This window comes from Lathamus discolor, chromosome 4, assembly GCF_037157495.1.
Source record: "Lathamus discolor isolate bLatDis1 chromosome 4, bLatDis1.hap1, whole genome shotgun sequence".
Lineage (NCBI taxonomy): Eukaryota > Metazoa > Chordata > Aves > Psittaciformes > Psittacidae > Lathamus > Lathamus discolor.
The window spans coordinates 24,742,933-24,764,248 of record NC_088887.1 but is presented as its reverse complement, the minus strand read 5'-3'; the positions used below and the strand labels follow the sequence as shown (position 1 = coordinate 24,764,248).

Genomic DNA, 21,316 nt, shown 5'->3' with positions numbered 1-21,316 from the left:
AGCACTTTATGCATGTATTGGTAAGAAATGTCAGGTCAAATATAGTTTAACTATTCTGACACTAGTATTTCCAGTGTTGTCATTAAAACCAACATATATTTATATAAAAAGCGAGCAGCATTTAATAAAGAAAGTGTGGAGTAGTAGTTCTTAGTATTTTTAATCCAAAACACAAAACCCCCTCATAATTCACTAAGTATTATTCTTCCCATGTATCTGTCCCTTGTGTCAGACACAACTGGGCATAACATTGTCCCCTTTATCCACTTACAGTGCTTCTGGAAAACAGCGTTTGACACAAAATTGAAAGTAATGAGAACTAAGGACAAATAGTATTCATAAAAATATATTTATAGTTGTAACTATTGTAAACATTGAAAAACTTCTATCACTTTTTTGAAATCAGCACTTGGTAAAACATCTCTGGTTGCAAAGAAAACAGAAAGCTCGAAGTGTATTGTTGATCTGTGTAGAATAAAATCTAATATAATGTTTTAAATTAATTTCTATATAATTCAAAACATTGAATTTTATTCTAATTATCTAGCCAAAGCAGATGGGAATACACATGGCTACATGGGAACATTTGAAATACTCTCTGGGACATCATTCACTCCTGCTTTGCAAAACAGATCATCAGCTGATTTCAAAGTCCTTGCCTTTGATGTTGAACAACTGGTAAGAGCCTACTGGTCTCTGGTTAATTCAAAAGCATTTGTAGGTACATTAATTTCCTAACATGACCTGCTGTTGATGGCTTTTTTCCCTCTCTAAAATGAGATATTTCTGGTCCTAAACCTTCAGACTTCAGTGTATTCCTTATTTGTGAAAATTAGTGAAACATCAAAGGGGAAGTTTGCTTCTGTAGTCCAGATTTGGGAAGGAAAAATTGTTTAGTATTAAAACCACGAATGCAATGTGCAATTGGGTGTATTTTTAATTCCTGTATTTGCTCAAGATTTCTCTTTTCTATATAGATACAAGAAGCTTTTCAAGCAAGTGATCTGAAAAATGAATTTGAGAGATGTGAAATTTCCCAGTTCAAGTAGGTATAGCTTGCATATAAACATCAAGGTCCTCACTTAGCTATTTATCTCAGGAGTGCTTACCAATACCTTGCTTTTCAAGAGATCTTTGGGAACATCCTGTATTATTTCTTTCATGTCTTATGTCTTCCAAGTGCTGCTGTGGGAAGTTGGACACCATTGTGTTTCCTTGAGCAAACTTCCTTCACGGACTCCTATATATCCGTGTCTTGACCAAACCAGAAAGGCTTCACTCTAAGACCAGCTCACATAATTTCTATATTTTAGAGAATCAATAATTTTTCCCTCCACTCCCCTCAAGACTTATTAGTTTGCTATGTTTGCAGGGTTGCGTCTAAGTCAGGTTAGAGATCTGCTGGCATAAGCTGAAATGAATAGAAATAACACTTGTGTACTTATGGACCTGTATTCACTTAACTTATATTCCTTAGGATGTTACCAAGTGAGGCTAGCATCTGACACAGGTAAAGCTATACCCTGTAAGTCCTAAAGAGTCCATAAAATAGGTACAGTAAGATCTGCTTTATTTATTTAATCTTGTTTAACCTTGTTTTTTATTATCCTATTATGTTTGTTGCCCTGCTGAAGGTCAGCTGTCAAAAAAGACCAGTATATGCAGTGAAGTCTGTTCTTAATAAGGTCCTGATTCAGCAAAACATTTGTAATATTGTCTTCTATTATCAAACAGTTTCAGAACATGCTTCGACATTATCCACAATATTATAAACTCAAGGGGAATTGTATGCTTTTCTGCTGTTTTGTGTTATAGGTTTTTGGTTTTTGTTTTTCCTACAGGAAATCTGAAGATGGTCTTGAAAGATTCAGGAAGTCAGAGACTCGGTAATGGCAGATAACAAAGTGGGCAAGAGATGATGATGCTATTAATTTAGAAAGTTATGTAGATAGTGAATATATATGAAAACACATCTTTAGAGATTGGACAAGGCTTTCTAAAGCACACATGAAGCTTCAAGATGTAATCTTTCCTCCAAAAACATTCTTCAGGATTAGAAGAAGAAAAAAAAAAAAAAAAAGAAGTTATACTCTCTGAGACTGCCAATTTAGGAAGAAAAATGGGAAAGATAAACAGTAAAGATGGACAGAAATATGGACAAGAAAGCAGGCAGGAAATTAGCTAGAAATTAAAGAGTATCTGTACTGAGCTTGCTTGTGCAAAATTGCATAGATTGAGGGGCAGATCTCATGTCATCATTAGCAACTTAAGTTTTATTAAAGGAAGGTCTAATGACACACTATGACAGGCAAACAAAACAGAACAAAAGGTTAAGACTGTAGAACTGGAGTACATCAAGAAAATAATTATATAATTAGTTGTTTTATAGGTGAGAGAACAAAATTAAAGAAATATTGTGACAGCAGATGATGCAATTCTGTGATACCAGCTGCTCTTATGATATCAATGTTTTCTGTAAATACATAAAATGGATAAATATTCAGAGGTGCTAGTTCATTTGAATGACCATGCTTGCAAAACAAAAATGGGTATTAGCCAACCATGAATACATGTGTGTTGAAAATTGGAAGCACATTTGCGTTAGAGCTATCTTTTGATTGGAGTAGTGCACAATTTAGTTTCTGCACACAGAATAGGACTATCCCTATTAAACTTTGGGCATCTCTGAGCTATTTGCTGAAGACTCTATATGCAAGACATGGGTTTCTAGAATTTTCTCATGTGGTCAATCTAGATGCCTTTTTTAGGAGGAGGTAGATTATGCCAAAGAACAGCTTAGTTTTTTTCCATCATCTACAACGGGAATCTAGATATCTGCACTGTAAACATCTGTATTGGGTAAAATCATTCCACCCAGTATCTTGACACAAATACCACAGAAATCACAGAAAAATCTGATGTCAGTGAATGTTGGATATGGCTTTGAATACACCAGTAAGGATCTGTCTTCATTTCTTCTTTGAAATAATATTTGAAATATTTTTTTGTCTCAGAAGTTTTTTTTCTAGTTGATTCTTCATTTGAAATGTTTACCCCTTTGGGCAATCTTGAAACTCTGCTGAGTCACAAGGATAGCAATAAAAGCTTTTTTTTTACTCATATGGCCTAGAGATTATCAGAAACATATAAGAAATTAAAGAGGAGAGTTTTTCCATCTATTGCAAACTGTGGACTATGGTCAGCAAAATGGCAGGATTAATCTCCTCTTATCAAAACCGCCCCTGAGTCAGTTGCAATTGGGTAGTATACATGCTTAACTATTCAAAGTTTGTACCTATATTTACATAAATAAAGAAAACCTTTAGCAAGCATCATACTTTGACACTACCTTAGTCTAGCTACAAATATGAAACTTAATAATAGTATCTAGAAGGAATGGGAGAGAGCAAACAGAAAACACTCTGGATAGAATTCAGGCGCCTTAGAATTCAAATGTAGTTTAATCACTGATTTAAAAACATCTGTGCTTTTAGCCATTACGGTTTCCCTATGAGAATCTATGTGGTCATACAGCAGATCCTCACAGACGCAGAATCCACAGATGATGTTCGCTTTATAGAAGTGTTCACTTTGTATTCTAGTTTTGCATCATGAATATATTACATAATTTTCATGACACTTCAAGGTTTACCATAAATATTTTGGGGCTTAAACTAGAAGACCTGTTGAATAACAATAAAACTACTTCTTCAGTTTATTAAAAATTCATCTCTGTTGCAGCAGTTGATATAAATGTTGTTTTGTTTTTTTCCACAGTGAAAATAAGAGCAGATAAAGAAAAAAACCCTGTTTCTTCAAGGTTCAAACCTAGTGATAATCAAGGGGTGTTTATTCATGTGTGATCTTTGCCAGGCAAAACTTAAACATACTCTGACTTTACAAATGGAACCTGTGTTGGAATGAAATACTGTCTAGGTGATAAGTCATATAGCAAATTTACTTCATTAGCTTGCATAGCTAATAACCTTCTCTCTTTTGTGTTGCTAGTGTTGTTGTGATCTTCACCCTTTATTTTAGCCACATGGTAACAGTTGAGAAAGTAAAAGATGAGCTGGTTTTGCATATCAACTCAAATAAAACTAATCTTACCCAAACACTGAAAATTGATGTGAACAGCATACAAGTCACAGGTAAGACTGGTAAACACTTTTTTCCTCTATGTAAATTCTTGAGAACTGCAGGTAACAGGAATGAAAATTTACACTCCCAACCAGCAAACAGATTGTTACTTATGGCCATGGGTGCCCTCCTTCCCCATTAGAGAGCTTACAGTAACAGTTAAATGAACCATTTACAACTTTGTCAGGTGGGAAGTATGTCAGCATGCTGTATGTTCATTAAGGAAGGAGCAAAGTTTAAGTAGTGATTTCCCAGTGAAAACCACTCGATTTCATCTCTTTAATGTAGTGTAACATTTGTTATTTCATTCATCACTCAGATTAAAGCAATTAAGCCTCAACAATGTTGTTTCATAAGTACATTCAGTTTTGTTTCTCTAAAGAATAAGAAAAAGAGCTCAGCCTTACAGTGAGCGAAGACTCATTTATTGAAAAGATATCAGTCAGAACATACCGAGTAGAGTGTGGCTTCTGGAGAAGCATGCCCAAGGAACTGACCTCATATTGCCTTAAAGATACGTAAAATGTAAATGGAAGAAAAGGAATGTGGCTTTTAAGTAATTTTAAATTTTGCAAATATACAAATATAGTGACTTTATGTAAGTACTAGAAAATATATCAAAGCCTGTGTAGAAGCCAAACAAGATCAATGGGATTCCTTGGGTTTACCTCAAAAAGCTTCAAACCAGACCTTTACTGAGGATGAGGATAAAAAATAACTTGAATCCTTTGAAGTGGAAGTTGATTAGCTGACATCTGAAGACATGCTGGCGATACTATTAAGTAGCAACTGATTGCTTTATGAGGGGTGGGATCTCTGATGTGCAATGTCTCTTACTGTATTCTAAAATTCTAAAATGCACATTTTTTGCTAAGTATATCAGATGTTTGAAAGCTAAATTCAGAATCTTGACATCTTTATTTTGCTTTACTCTTTGCACCACATTTCCGAAGTTGTTGTGAATACCTGCACATCACAGTTTAAAGTGATTGCTCATTATACTTTAAAAATGCCACCAAAAAGAATTGCTGTGGATCATTAAAATCCCCTTTTCACTCGAGATATTATCTGTCCATTCCATCTGCAGTGCTTCAATGAAATAACAACCATAACTAATTAACATTTATAATCATATATGGCACTTTTGCATCCTATATCTCAATGTGTTCTTCAAGCCTTATTCTTATTTCAGAGAGGGAGAGAACTACAACACAGGTGTGGCTTGATTGAAATCATGGTTTGCACAGTGATTAAAAGTAACTTACTTTCTTGCAAATTATCCCAGGTTAATTTTAACTCATTTATCTGATCTAAATAATGTTTTATAAGACACAGGTGCTCTGAAAATCTGCATAGTATAAAAAATGCCAAGACAGAGATTTCCCAGATGAAGACATTTTATATGCAATACAATGAACTCGGATTGAGGATTGAAAGGTGTTGATATGAACCTTTCCTCCTTAGGAAGATCATAGAGTTTGAGAAAAGACTAGGAACAGGGTAAGGTGATCATAATGAGGGAGTTGGGACACTGCTAGTAATTCAAAAGAAATAGTCACAGCTGGTTTTTTTTTTTTTTTTAATTTCCTTTCTTTGAGTTTTACAAGTGGTGATGAAGTGCTATAAAAGGAATTTATCATGAATTTGCTTTCTTCCAGTAACTGCTGAAAATCTTACTACAATGATGCCGTTAACTTCAGGTTAGTAACTTTCAATAAACTATTTTTTTTGTCACCAGTACAACATGAAGAAACATAAAACTTGCTGTTCAGCTGGTATAACTTAGTAAAGGTGCTTTGACTGTAGCTGGGTCTTGAAAGAGAGGGTCCATGCAGTGATAGTTACCCACCCCCATTATTTCTGACCATTTGAGAAAGCAGAGATATGGAGTCTGTACAAAAGCTCTAAGAGCTTTATTAGTGGATCAAAGGAAAAGTTGAGTCTCCACCAACCAGCTGAGCTGCAAGCTGAAGTTTTTGTAGATTTAAGCAGGTAGATGAGACTGTGGAGTCCTACTCTTATGCTGTGGTTATGAATATACTGGGAAATGTTGATTGACTGATTTTCCTTCCACTACTACCGGAAGTCTTATGACAATATGAAGCAGACACATCTTGATCTCACAAATTCACAGAGTACAGACCTGCCAAAAGTCAGCCAGACAGCTGAATAATACAGTAGATGCTTTGTAGATACAGGTAGGCTTGCCATATTCAAACTGCATACAAATTATCATGTACGAATTCTCCAGGACAGGGTGCAAGACCAGGAGCTTTGTGCAACTTACGTGAGCTAAAGATATGCACCTATGAATATAGGAGCCAAGTACTTGTTGATAGTCTAATTGCAGCCATAACAAAGAAAGAATTATTATTAGCCTAGTTACAGGCCTACTAACATGTATAGTCCAAAGTGTATAATTGCTACAGCTTATTCCTAATGATACAGTTAAAACTGCTAACATACAAATTTTCTCCTATCTGTCCCTGCCTCTGGTATGCTATCTCGATGCTCCCCTGAGTCATAAGTTCAATGTTGCTAATTATCCTTAAGAAGAATTGGGGGGGGAGGGGGAGAAAAAGTGACAGAGGAAGGAAGGAGGAAAGGAGTTGGAAGTTGTCAGCACCACAGGCTGGAAGGAGAATGCTCCTGGTATGGATTCCTTTTTCTCCCTTTGGTCTTGGGTTTGCCTGGGGTCATTTTTGTATGTTTGCTAACAATGTCTGCTTCCTGTTTCACTCCACAATATACCCAAGTATTAACATATGGTATATTTACATCTCCTGGATGCTTGGGTTTTGGCTCTATTGACCCTAAAACCATCCTTATCCACCTCACGTGTTACTTTAGTGAGACTGCACAGAAATTGAATATTTTTGATTTGTGCTTATACCACTGATGCCTCTGTCACCTTCCTGTGCTTTTCCTTGCATGTTTTTTGCTGTCAACTTGTACGTGCACTTTTGGGAGTGCCTGTGACAATCCAGATCTGTTTCAATATCTTCAAGACACACCTGCCTCATAATTGTTCTGTTAGAACTGCTTGCTTCTTCAGGTATCCATGTTTTAGGTCTTTGCATGTTTAATTCTTTCCAAAATAGTGATCCTTTAGACACTATTTAGACAGATATGTAACTAAACACATACATAGGTATATAACGTATATTTGTGTGTATTTGTATATGTATATAACACTTTGACAACTACTGTGAAGGTATGAATGAAGCTTCCTTCTCCGAATAACTGAGAACAGTCCATCCAGCCGCACACTCCCTGCACCTTCTGCTGGGCTCTCCTCTATCTCTGCCAGAGGAACTGTGTTCTTAAACTTGCTGACATAGAACACTTTGTAATCCATTTAATACATAATGACCTAGCTTAGCTTAATGATGTTTGCTAGATAAACATGCTTTAATAGAAAATTGGTAGGAAGTCCTCATGCAAGTTTGTGCACTTCTAGGTTTGGGAGAGCAGGAACATCTAACAAAAGTGTGATGTCTGATGATCAGAAACTTTTGCCAGCAAAACTGGTAGATGACAAACTATAGAGGCCTTACTATTTCTCTCACTTTATTCCTTCTTGCCTTTCATCCTATAAACTAAGGGATAAGATGAATTAACTGTAGTGACATAGGGATCTTTTTCAGCTTGAGTACATCATCATCCTACTCTCATACTTAAGTTGATGTAGAAAGTGAAAATAGTAAACAGGGATGCTAATGCAAATTCAAAGAGGAAGAGAAAGACTCTTTGGAAGTGGAAACACCAGGGGCATGCTCAGTGATTGCTATTAAAAGCACCACTAAATGGAAGTTGTTTTGGAGCCATCACAAATGAGCATTCCATTTTTCCAGAGTGTTTTGCAGTTTACTATCACTAATACAAATCTACTTATGTACCTAGGCATTTGTTCATGTGCAATTATGCATGTATATATGTAAATATACAAATACTAGATAGTTTGAAGCTACTCTCCTCACACTGCAATAATTCATTTGTTGAGCAATTTGTGGAGCTATTTATAGGAAAATATGCATATATATTTAGTACTAATATTGAAGCTGTTGTAACTTTTCAGTTTCAGGTTCAACAGATCCCATGAGTCTAACTACAAGCTCCCTCGCACCACCTTCAGGTCAGAACTTTTACATACCAGAGGAAGACAAGAAGAATTGATGTTATTTTAACCAAAAAAACCCTAACAGACAAACAAAAAAAGGTCTTTTGAAGTTAGTGAAAAGCATGTGACTAGAGCTAAAAGAATGAAATTTAAAATACACTTGGATTCCACATTTTTTTTCTTATGTTTATTATGACACTTGGCCTTCAGGATCAAGGCCACTCAAGCTGGTGCTACTGTACCATTACCTAAGCTGGGATTTGGGGATATAGCAAATAGTATAGATATAAGAGCAGACTAGCTGCTGCTTAGTTCTTCCTAAGCAACTGCAGAGGTGCTCTCACAGAGCAAGAAGGAGAATTCTAAACTTGGGTTGTATTTTCCCAGGTTCAGGACAGCTCACTACAAATGAGCCCTCAACAACTGCAGGTAGGTAACTGTGTATGGGGAGAAGCAGGGTGGTTATGTGAAATAATCTGAGATCTTAGAATCACTTAGAATACATTGTTTTCATACAACCTCTTCTTGCATCATTCAGTTCTCACATCCCATTCCTACAAATACATGATATGAAGGTTTACCTTTGATTTGACAAAGAAGATCTCTTCAAGGAGAAGGGACTTCTAAGACTTTACATTCTACAAAAATGATATGTGTGTGTATGTTGATATATATATTGACATTCATACTGACTGCTCATTTTCGTTTCCTATTGTTTCTTGAGGTTTTAACAAAAAAAAAAAAAAAAAAGGAAAAATCTGTTTGAATCTTTGAAAACCTCCCTTAGCCTTATTAAATGGTGAAATATATGTTATTTATAAGCATTTTCAAATGGATCTAATATATTTACTGCCATTATTTAGTTGAGTGTAACAGTTAAATTGCACTCCAGGGTAATCTGCTGTTTAAAAAAAAAAGTCCAAATATTTAACTAGAAAATGTTAATTTCTTTTTATCCAGTAGGTGGCAATACTGTTTAGTTTTCTGAGTTGAAGTGTAAATTGGACTCAATCATGTTGTATGTAAACAATGTTTTCTTGCATATTGGGCTTGTGCAAAACATATTCGTTGCTCATTGTCTGAGTTACTGCTCTGGGTCTAGAATGCAGAGTTTCACCTCTGTTCATCTGTGGCAATTCATTCATTGGCACTGTGTATCCAACACTTTAAGTATGGTTTTCTTTGATTACCAATTGGATGCAAAATGTCAGCTCTTTTTCTCTACACTGTCTTCACTGCTAACACTGGAAGTGTTTTGTAAAACATTATGAAATGCTACAATACTTCCAAATACATCCAAACCAATTTCAGCCTTTGTCACTTACACTGATATACAATATTATACAAACATCTAGTTAATTTGATAACAGAACTAGCAGTTTTATGAAAGAAATAAATCAAGCAATAATGCTTACAGGCTTCAATTTCAGTTTTGTAAATTAATATTTTTCATTTTCACTTTTGCAAGTGCAATTTGAATGTTTTCATTCTTGCAATTTTGAAATTTTCCAGTTATCATTTACCAAAGTAAAGAAAAGGAACTATGTGAATAATACCAGGTGAATAGTTTCCATGGAATTTAATGCAATTATCAAGAATTTTGAAATTAGTAGTTATACAAAGTTCATTTTAACTGTATATTTTTGTTCACTTTAATAGGACCTGCTTGAATTCTACAGATGTCTAAGACCAAAGTGATCTAAAGACTAAAAGATGATGTTTGCAGTGGATGAATATTTATGCCCTAAAGAAACACTAATACTGAGATTCCACAATTTTAAGTACCTGCCCATGTATTATTTTTGCAGAAACTTGCTCTTAACTTACAAATTATTTTGAAAATCTGAAAAGAATAGTGTTTCTGATATTCCTACTATTTTGAAATCCAGTCTTAAAGTCTTTAATTTTCCAGATATGCTGGTTAAAAGCCAAATTTATCTAACATAACAAAGTGCAACATTATGATAAGTTGAAGAAATGGAAAGTTGAAGAAATTAAATTGTATTCAACTAAACTCAGACATTTTTCATTCGTATTTAAAACAAAGTACAGTTTTCTCATGTTATTCAAGAGGAAAATTTTGTTTATTATATTGCATAAAATAGTTTATTTTTGTAGAGGAAGTAAATGGGAATTCATGGAAATTTTCTTCCAGCCCTACTTCAAGCTTAGTTTCAAAAACTATGTCACTTCTGAGAACTTCCTCCATTCTGTGCCAAATTTATCTTTTTAGTGTATGATATTTCATTCCAGGCTTCTGAAAATGCAGTTTTGTAAAACAAAATAGAGTAGGTGATTTGATTTGTGCTGAAGTAACCAGAGGTAAGTCAATTTTCCTTGGTAGTGAAACTGCATTACTGCCCTCTGTTATTGCTATTTTCCTTATTATTTCAGCTGAATGTTTGCCACCTGCTGAACTTTGTGATGATGGTGTAACCTGCATTAGAAATGATTTATTTTGTGATGGAATCTTGGACTGCCCAGGTGGTTCTGATGAATCTGAAAAAAGATGTGGTAAGAATGTAAATCCCTGTAAATAAGTCTTTTAAAACATGCTTAAACCTGTCAGGAGTTAGTAAATAGTTTATAGGCAATAAACCACACAGTGTTTTCTAACCAAATCAATTCTACAAAAATATTAAAAAGAATGATTGTTATAATCTTTATATTGTAAATAGAAACAATTTTCTTTAACTTCTCATTAATGAAGTATATACTTTTTAAATAATGAGGAAACATTACAATTTGGCTATATCAATATACAACAATATAGACATAACATCTTGCTACATAAATATTAATAATATATATAAATTTAACAAAAATTATAAAATAATATAGCAATTTCATATAAAGTTGTGTACCAGTAATATCAAATAATTTTCATACAAAATAAATTAAAATTATGACCCTATAAAGATACAAAGTCACATTACCTAGTTTCAGAAACCACCTAATTGCATATTTGGAGCCAGAAGAGAGTTTTCTTTTTTTATTCCAGAATTAATATTGTCATAAGAAACAGTGCAAATAGCTTTTTCTGTGTTACTGTGTATCATCAGCTACATTGATATTGTACATCCAGAAACTTAGATGGGTCAGGTCCTGGCAGCATTTTGTAGTCAGAGCAGATGAATATGACTGCTGCCACAGCAGGATGTAGCCCTAGCAGGATAACTGTGTGTTGGTCACCCACTTGCATCTCACTACACAGTATCAGGGAATGGGAGTGTCTATATGACTCTAACACAGATGTTTGAGTTGCTGTCACCCCAGTGATGATGATGTGAAAATCTGGGCAAGCAGCTCTAGGTGGCCCTGTTTGAGCAGCAGGTTGAGATACATGACTTCCAGAGGTCCCTTTCAACCTCAACCCTCCTGTGAATCTGTGAAAACCTTACAAACCTGACACCTGATTTTTTTTTTTTTTTTAATGGAAAAAGTTTATATCCTTCAGTGCCTGTGGGTTTATTTGCATATCTGATTGGCTAGTTTTCCTGAGCACCTTTTTGTGCAGAGCAGCCACTGCTCCATGTAGCAGTAAACAATATGAAATTGTACCAAGCCATCTGACTACGTTGCTGATTACCAAAGCTTGTGTGCAGCTTTTTGGTACACAGGAAGGCATGTACGTTAATGTTGTCTGCATTGATCTTCACAGCCTTGGTTAAAAGCCTGTAAAATTTTATTGTAGAGAGCTTCACAGATGTTTTAGGAGACAATGGGGCAATTAACTCCCTGACTGCATTATTTGGTACTTTTTTGTTTTGTTTTGTTTTGTGGGTTTTTTTTTTTTTTTTTTTGGTGGGGTTTTTTTCTATTAAATATAGAATTTGTTGCTAGAAATCTGGAAAGCTTATTCCCTTCTTCTGTGAGAACGCCTTCTGAGCTTTTCTGAGAATAATGGTGTGGGCAGTCTGGTCTGAGCTTTCTGAAACATAAAATGCTGGGCTCTGGTTTAAAAACAAGCAAGTAAAGACCAATTTATTTTTTTAAACAAGCTGCAAGCTCGATTCTGAAGGCTGGTGACAGACTGACCCCTTCTGCCAGAAGTGGAAATTTCTTCAGAGAAAATCGCAGACCTGCCCATTACCTGCATTTTTCTGAGTGCAGCCAACTCAGAAGGGAGACTGAGCTGAAAGTCTAGGGAATATATCCATCAAAATACTTCAGTAGAGTATCTACTGAAACACATCCAAATGTTTATTTAGCGTAACAGCCGCATCCAGCTAGATCATAACAATGATGGGCTCTGAGCAGGTCCCTTCACAGCTGAGGAAATCAAAAGGTCCTAAAATAAACTCAGCCAGACCTTTGTTCCACTGCAAGCATTAAGGTGGTACAACCCCAAACAGTTAGTCAGTCATTCATTTCTACCATCATACAGTTGTTTTGAGACATGGATTTTGCTTGGTATTTTATTTTATTTTGTTGTATTTTTTATTTTTTTATTTTAGATATAGCTAAATAAAAACTGCATATCCAGATAGTTAAGAAGTAGTATCATATATCTCATCAAAATGAATGCTTTTTAGTTACAAGTTTTGCTCACATTTTATTAAAGATGTTACAGACAGGCCTGCTATATAGGAAAGGATTTAACTGATGTTTACATTGGTAGATACAGACAAAAATAAACTCACCTACTTGCAGTCAAAGCTCTGTAAATATGACTTAGCCCTGCCCTGGAGGCTACACAGTGGTTTAAGTTATGAATTGTGTTTGAGTAGATCTTTTCAGTTGAGGCATAGCTCATGGCTTTTGGATCCAATTCAGATATCTCCCTGAATGTCTGCCATATATAAGTTGTGAATGCCTTGCTCCTTTGTAACTGAGGATATTATTTCTTAATCAGCATTTTAACAGTCATTAAAGAATATGCACAACTGAACTGGAAATTTCAGGAATGTGCATAAAAGTAGACAGGCTGTCATAAGGAAACCAACTACAGTTACAGTCCACTTCAGGGAGCTGGATGGTGTGCCTGTGTTCATCTTCACTGATGCCTGCTATTTCCAAGCAATTCATTCAGCTACCATTAGTTTATCAGCTTCAGCTCATAACCTTGAAGAAACACAGTTCTGGCTGCAGGGCATATTGTTGCTCCATGAATCTTACATTTTCAGGCTTAAAATCTTCCATCCAAAAACTCAGAGCTTTTCTAAATTTATATATTTAAGTTTTTTAGCAGACTTTGCAAAACCAGTGGAATGAGTGGCAATAAGCAGTATGCATGTTTGGGATACCTGCCAAGTTTTCCACCTCTTTGATATTTAGCTTATGTCTGAATCCTAGACTAACAATACAGTCATATAAAAGCTAAAATGGCCTAGATTTTCAGGAGTGTTTCAGAGTTTCACAATGAGATTTACAGCCAATTCGTGTTTCGTGCTATAAGTGCTCTTGCACATAACAGATTTGCTGGCCTTTAAACAATTTGGTTTGTTTTTTCATCTTGATGATTATTCCCTCTAGTAATTCTGATTTTAGAATATGTTAGTGGCTTTAAAATATAGGATACAAGGATGAATTTTAATAGGTTTTTTCGTGCATGAGACTGAATTCAGTATAATCTCAGATACTCATCAGAGATTCAGGCAACTGAACACCTTCATTTCTTTGGGTTTATTGATTAAAATTGTCCTGAAAGGTTTCTTTGTGGCTCTGCAATGCAGTGCAGTAACAAAAGATATTGCAAAAGTGCGGTTGGCAATTTCAATGAAAGGATCTCTAGAGAAATGTGAAAGTCGGAACAGCATCTATTAATAATGACTAGCATTACTGAAAACAGCCATGTAGAACCTAAGTGTGAGGAGAGGGAGACTGGAGGCTGACCCCAGGAGGTGTTTCTCTCTGCAGACTTTCTTTGCAGTTATTGTATGTCTAGGCTAACATTTTGTGATTACCTACCTCACAGCACTACAGTAATAAGAGATCAATCATATGTAAGTCAGGAAGAAATGTACTGCCCTTGGCAGAGAAAGGTCCTGTCAAGTGAAATATGTGGACTTGATCTGAGCAGTTTGGGGAGCTTCTCCCTGCAATTCAAGGATAACAGGAAGTCTTCCTAGTGTGCCCTGTATGTAACGTAAGTAAACAGGAATGTACAGCAAGGTGCATGCTGGAGAAGCAGGGAAAGTGGTTCCTGCGAAAGATGTCTCCTGTCTCATTAGCAGAACAAATAAGCTTTTCCTCAGGGCTCCAGGAGGAGGCAGAAGTATAATGACTTCTGCCAGTCTTTGACCACCTTGTTTCTGCAACAAGGAACTTCTAGGAAGTTCTTCAGGGAAACAGAATCATAGAAACCTGGAATGGAATCCTGGGTTGGAAGGGACCTAGTTCCAACTCCCCTGCTGTGGGTGGGGACACCTTCCACTACACAGCGTTGTTCAAAGCCCCAACCAACCTGGCCTTATGTACCTGGGACATAGATCTCCACAAGACCTGGGTAACATGCCAAGTGTTTGGGATTTTTTTTTACTTTCAAAAAGTCTGAGTGGAGGTAAAGAACAAATTTTTCTTTTCTATACACCTTCTAGAAAAAGGCAGAGAGACATAATGCCAGTCCCAGCTATCTTCCTGCTCAGTAGCTATTGCTAGACTCTGGATGAGCAGCCTAAGGACCTTTGCCTGAATCTTGCTGTCCTGTTGCAAGTTACTTACTGTCTCTTAAGAGATAAGAAGAAACAAACAAGATGAAACAAGGAAAACAGAAATGAATTTTTGACAACAGCAAACTTTTATCATTAATTTTATTACAGCAATATGCTGTATCTATTTTTATTACTGCCAGTGCTATAAACTTTTTAGCTCAGGATGTGTATTGCTAACCACTTGTTAACAGTAACACTTTTTTGCATACTTCATTAGTAACAAACTGGGCACTTTCCTTCTTCTTACACTGATTTTATTCTTCTAAGTGGGAAGTGGTTGTAAATATCAGTCCACTGGTAAACACATGAATTAAAGTGGACAGAAAAAATACTTCTATACCAATACCCAGCTCTAAAGCTGTAGCTTTTTCTGAAAAAAAAAAAAAAAAAAAAAAAAGTGTTATATAGAATAGTAACTCTCTTTCATGGGCCATTTTCTCTCTGTATTTAAAATTTTATGTGTTCTGTTTTCCTGTTGAAGGCCATGAAGATTGCAAAAGGGAATATGTTTCTATTCCAGCTCATGCATTAGACATATAATCATTAGTTAAGTTCATTCTGCACTGTCTTTAATAACAGTACATGCCTAAGCCTGGCTAAAACAAAGCTTGATTTTTATGTTGTGTTTGCTACAGTGGTGGTCAGAAAGAATTTTACTCTTAGAAAATGACCAGAAAAGGAGCCCAAATTTATCATTTTATATAGCATTTCCCACAGGAGGACTACACTCAATAAAATTTCCATTTAATTATCAATATGATCGATTATTCATAATTTGGATAGTCATTATAGGTATGATTTCATTTCTGATGTTAATGAAAAACTCTATCTAATTTCTGATTATCTGCCTCAAATTGATGAACTTGTCCTTACCTCTCCAGATAATCAGGTATGGTACCGATTTTATTCTTATTTGAAAGCTCTGTTATGATTTCTGAATAACTGAAGAAAAAACAGACTTATTCCTACTGTAACGTTCAAGAGATGCAGCAAAAGTTTCAGCAGTGCTTTTGTGTCTGCTGAAGAAAAGCAGCTCTACATGCATTAATGTTTCCAATCTTGCTGAGGCTTAAAAAGATATTTCTTTTAAATAATTGTTTTTAAACTGAAGAATGTGCATAGAATGGACTAGCAGCACCAAGGAAACCAAACTAATAAAAGGTTTTGAAAAACTATATGATGATGGATGACATTTACCTCAGATGAATGAATTCGATAGCTGGCAGGAAACTTGGGATATCCACTTATCTCTTTGAGTACTCAGTAATATATAAAGCAAGGGACAAGGAAGGTCATAGAAGCAGAGATAGCAATAGACAACCATAGCCTTTCTTGCTTTTATTCACATAATATCATATTGTTTCTGGTAGTGCAAACACAGTTTCCTGATTTAAAGTAGCTGTAGTTGAGACCTGCAAAGGCAAGGTCCTGTTTCCTTACATATGTATAAAATAAAACCAAAGAGAGTTGGATTAGTTGAGTCTAACTGTTGAATTTGAAATATTTTGTTTGGACTAATTTGGATTAGTTGGATTGTCTCTAATTTAAAAGTAAATGATCTGTACTGCTTTTCTTCTCCTATAGTACTTTGAGATCAAATAGCCATAGGAATTTTAAGTGGGAGTAAGTTTGTAGTGTGTTTTATTTTGTCTTCCCGTTGTTGCTTACAAATCATTTCCAAGGTAATACAGGTAAACCAATGTCTAAGTTCACTCTTACTTTGGCTCTGATTCTGTTTTTCAAACAGTATTTTGACAAATGTTCTTCACTGTATCTTTACAGCTTCAGTTTGTGATGGAAAATTTATGTTGACTGATTCCTCTGGGTTTTTTCACTCTATGAATTATCCAAAACCATATAACACAAACATCATTTGCCAATGGATTATACTGTAAGCTATCTTCCTATAATTTTCTAACTTGCTTTTTTATTATGAAGTGATATTTTTTCCTGCACGTCAAATTTATGCCATTTGTTTGTATTCCCAAACACCTGATATGGAAAATATGTAATAGAATTTTCTCCTTTCTATTGACATAACTTTAAAAACTTATATACCTAAACCCCACAAATATATCAATATTTTTCCCACATACAAAAATTCTTAGGTATGATTTTAAGAAATCTTGTGTGTTGTATACGTGCACAAGAATATATTTGTAAGTCAAAATAAACCACATAATTCAAAATAATTGCAAGATATTTGTTTCAAAGTATTACAGTAAATGCTAGTCTTTAGATAATGGGTTTATATGATATAACTGTTACTAATAGATGAAAATTTCAAGAATTCCCTTGTCATTTATGGGTATGCTTTTCTGGGAGTTAACAGCACCTTCACTTCTAAGTCATTTAAGAATATGTTTTAAAAGTGCATGGGTATTATTTGACATAATAGCACCAAATGTCTTTTAAGCCTAGGCACAAGAAGTGGAATTGGTTTAATCGAGAATATATACCTACATGGAGGGACAGCTATTTGACTTTAACACTCTAGATCTACTTCATAGACCAGGGAGAAAAAAGATAGCCATAGTATGTGATAAATCTCATTCTAAAGTACACATCTAAATTAAGTTAGATGATTGCAAGCTGGAAGCTCCTGAAAACCCCTACAGTGACTGCCAATTCAGAAGTTAATGCTTTGAAAGGCAGTAATTCTTATTATGGCTTTGTAACAATAGCTATTCTTTGATTCTGAGAAGTATTAGTTTGATAGAAAAGTTTCAAAGGAGATTAAGGAAATGCCTTTAAAATTGGATAAAATTTGGACTTTTCATTTCCAAAGCTCCTTTGAAAGTGCTAGTATTTGAGTTTGTTCAGGTCTTATGTCTTCAAAAAAAGTCATAGTTTTCTTTCTGTTGAATACTTTTGTTCCTTCTCATCTTCAGCAATACTGTTCACCAATTATTACTGGGTACATTGGGTTTTGAGAAATAGGTGTGTCACAGTAAAAGCACAAAATTTTATTCTTTGGGATATAAGCATGTTCCTCAATTCATGGTCACAGAATTTAAGCATGATAATTTAATTGTCTCAATTGTGCTAGTTCCTTCTAAGATGTTAATTTTGCTTAAAACACTGCTATAGTTGCATGAAGCATTGTATTAGGTAGATAGCAGCACCTGGCGTGTAGCTAACAAAAACTTAATTTTGGAAGGAATCATGCAAATATTGTAGTACAGGTGCCCCAAATCTGTGTTACTACAGATGGACCAATGACAAAAACATCCGTTTGGTTTTATTTTCCAGTTATCTGCTTTCAAAATAATCTGGCAACACTGACAGTAAAGGCATAAGAAATTCCATATGGCACTCAAATTTTATCTTCCTTTTAAACAGAATTGTTTCTATGAGGGAACTTTGGGGATTTTCCATTAACAAATGGGACAGATTTTGTCCCATTGTTTTTATTATCCCTATAAAAATGTGTTTGTATTAAAAGTCATCCTACAATACCTCCAAGATTTTATTTCTCTTGTGCCTTTCTTTGCCTAGAAGGATTCCCCCATTACCTTTAGGAAAAGCTTTTATATTTTCATCCCATTTTACTCCTCCCCATATGAAGATGTAATTTCCTCTCCTTTTAAAAGTAAGAGCAGTATGCTTAATATTTCCCTGAAACAGTAGCTTCCTTTCAACTTTATGTTTTACCCTTTACAAACCACAGATATTGTTTTCCTATGGAGAAATAATAACCAAAAAAAAAGGGCAAATACAGATATTCAAATATTTACTTCATGCTCCTGTACTAATTGGTACTGATAAGCACCAGCAGGTTGCTGTTGAGCTGTCTTTCACTGGGTCTCTCAATTCCAGAAAACAAGCCATAGTACAGAAAGCTAAATGAAAATGGATTGTGATGAGTTTTAGAATTTGGACTTTTATATATGCTTATTGGAAAGGCAATGGGAGAACTGCTTAAATATAGCTTAAGGAAAGAACACAGCATCAGCAAAATAAACCCAGCATTTTTTATACTTTGGTTAAAGTGACTTTTATTATTAAACTTATTGGGTGATGGTTAGGTTTGATAATATGTTACCAAACAGTGGGTTTGAGATCTTCAAATCTTCATGCAAATCCTTGTTTTGTCATAAGAGACATTATTTTGTACTTTCAGGAGAGAGATTTTAATTTGTTGTTGCTCTTATTGATACCATGATATCAATTCTCTGACCTTAGGAAATCTACCTGAGCAGTGAGATGTTATCTATTAGTAATGTATTAAAAAGTCATTGTTAGATTAATGAAATGCAGAAGGGGAAAAAAAAAACAACCCTAAAAAAAACCCCAAAACATAAAAAGCTGTTCAGATGAATATCTCATTCTAGAGTTTAGAAGATTCAGTTCCCAAAATACAGTTAACTACAGCAGGTAAAGGAGTACTTATACTGTTACAAAAGGTTTATGCCCCATTCCCTTGGTAATTTTACAAACTAGAAATTAACCAAATAGGTTAGTAATCTTGATTAATGTAATTTTGCATTGTTTCTGAATTTAACATCATTGAATCACACAATGAGCTTACTGCAGTCAACAACAACAACAACAACAAAAAGTATTACTAGAACATGATTTCAGTTTTGGGGTTTTTCTCTTGTTATCTTAGGGTGCCTCAAGGGCTATCCATTAAACTGAACTTCACTTCTTTCGAAACACAAAAATATGCAGACAGTTTAAATATTTTTGAAGGTATAGGACAAAACAAGATTTTAAGAGGTAAGGTTGTTTTTGAGCTAATATTAATTTTCCAATAATGAAATCTAAGTGGTAAAATAAGCATCTTGAAGTGAAAAAAATGGCATGTGTAGGTTTAAATAGAAGAATGTATATGCATAAAGTTACCCTGTTGGGATCTCAGTACACACATCTGGATACTTTGTATACATTTAGTATACATTTAGTATACAAAGTGACCAGATAAATGATTCCCTAATATATTAAGAAATCTGCTTGGGTTTAAATCTTACTTGAACAATTTGATAACTTGATCAGAGCCATGGTCTTGTGGTGTCCATTTTTCATGGGAAGTATATTGCCAGAAGAACATGTAACAACACACACAGTAACATAAAATGAAAGCATCTAAACTGAAAACGCTGGGAGTACTGTGATACTCCCTGAAATTCATTACAAACATAGCATAACAAAATTATGTAATCCATCCTGTGATTCTGGAGTTTCAGAGTGCATATCTGTAAATTTCGAAAACTTTTACAGCATAATAAGCATGGATATGAAATTTGTAGTATTGAATATGTGTACTGAAAGAGCTATGAGAGATGGGATATGCAGAGCACTTACATGGTAGCCAAACAACTAAATGCCTTCAGAGTTACTAAGGTACTGTAGGCAGGATCACAGTACAAGAGGGAAAGCATTCTTTGAGACTCAAAAAGCTAATCCACTACATTTTTATGACAGCACTGTCGATTTTAATGTCCATGGGATTATTTTCTCTCTGACTATATGATTCTTTATTTGTCCTCAGCTTCTCTGTCAGGGACTAATCCTGAGACAATTTACATTTTTTCTCATGAGGCTACAGCAGAGTTTGTATCAGATTATTCTGAAAATTACAATGGCTTTAATGCAACATACTCTACATTTAATGCAAATGAACTAAACAGTAAGTGTTCATTTTTTGTGGGGGTTTTTTGTTGGTTTTGGGTTGGGTTTTTTTTTTGTTTTTTTTGTTTGTTTGTTTTTTTTTGTAGTTTAACACTTCAGTGTGTGTGTGGTTTTTTATCCTGAAAGCTTGGTGAAAGTGTATTTTCAGTTTGACAAAATGGAGATGAAAAGGGAAGCAGTATTCTCTGGCCTCAGTCTACTAATTAGATTGACTTCATGAAACTTCATCCTATTTTAAAGATAAAATTGTTGATTTCTGTCCACAGTTTTACAGGCCTGTATCTAGCAGTAGGGTGATGCCTTATGAAGTTAATTGGGCCATATCTCTGTCAGATTCTTCTCAGCTACTTTGTTCACTAATTAACACTGTTGAATCACTGACACTAACCATTATTCTGTTATCACCTGACAGTACCTGCTCACCAGGGTTTCTGATGGCCTGAATCATTGCCACAATTAGTAGTTCCAAATAGTAAAATTAACATTCAGGAAAATTCCTGCTTCAGTAAATAGGCACTGGAAATAAGTCCAGATGCAATAAATCTACAGTGATAACCAAAAAAAAGCAATGTGACTCATGAATTAGTGTTTTTTGGTAGTTCAGGAAACATTTACATGCAGATTGGACAAGTGAAGGCTTCTTCAGCTGCTAAGTTTTGAGCAGGACATGAATAGGGGATGTGACTTGGAAGGGATATGATTCAGGAAACATCCAGAGTGCCAGCAAGCTTTTGTCATGTGGATGCCCTTACTGGGGGCAGACCTGCTC

General features: G+C 34.9%; 1 protein-coding gene across 1 annotated transcript in view; it reads left to right on the top strand.

Moving 5' to 3' along the window:
• The window catches only part of TMPRSS15 (transmembrane serine protease 15), a 56,550-nt gene that overhangs the window by 1,987 nt on the left and 33,247 nt on the right, over positions 1 to 21,316 (top strand). The window contains exons 2-10 of the mRNA XM_065675813.1: positions 548 to 678; positions 978 to 1,045; positions 1,842 to 1,886; positions 4,009 to 4,151; positions 5,799 to 5,840; positions 10,655 to 10,774; positions 16,696 to 16,804; positions 19,526 to 19,635; positions 20,408 to 20,545. Coding sequence (XP_065531885.1) covers positions 548 to 678; positions 978 to 1,045; positions 1,842 to 1,886; positions 4,009 to 4,151; positions 5,799 to 5,840; positions 10,655 to 10,774; positions 16,696 to 16,804; positions 19,526 to 19,635; positions 20,408 to 20,545 — 906 coding nt within the window. The remainder of the gene's footprint in view (positions 1 to 547; positions 679 to 977; positions 1,046 to 1,841; positions 1,887 to 4,008; positions 4,152 to 5,798; positions 5,841 to 10,654; positions 10,775 to 16,695; positions 16,805 to 19,525; positions 19,636 to 20,407; positions 20,546 to 21,316) is intronic.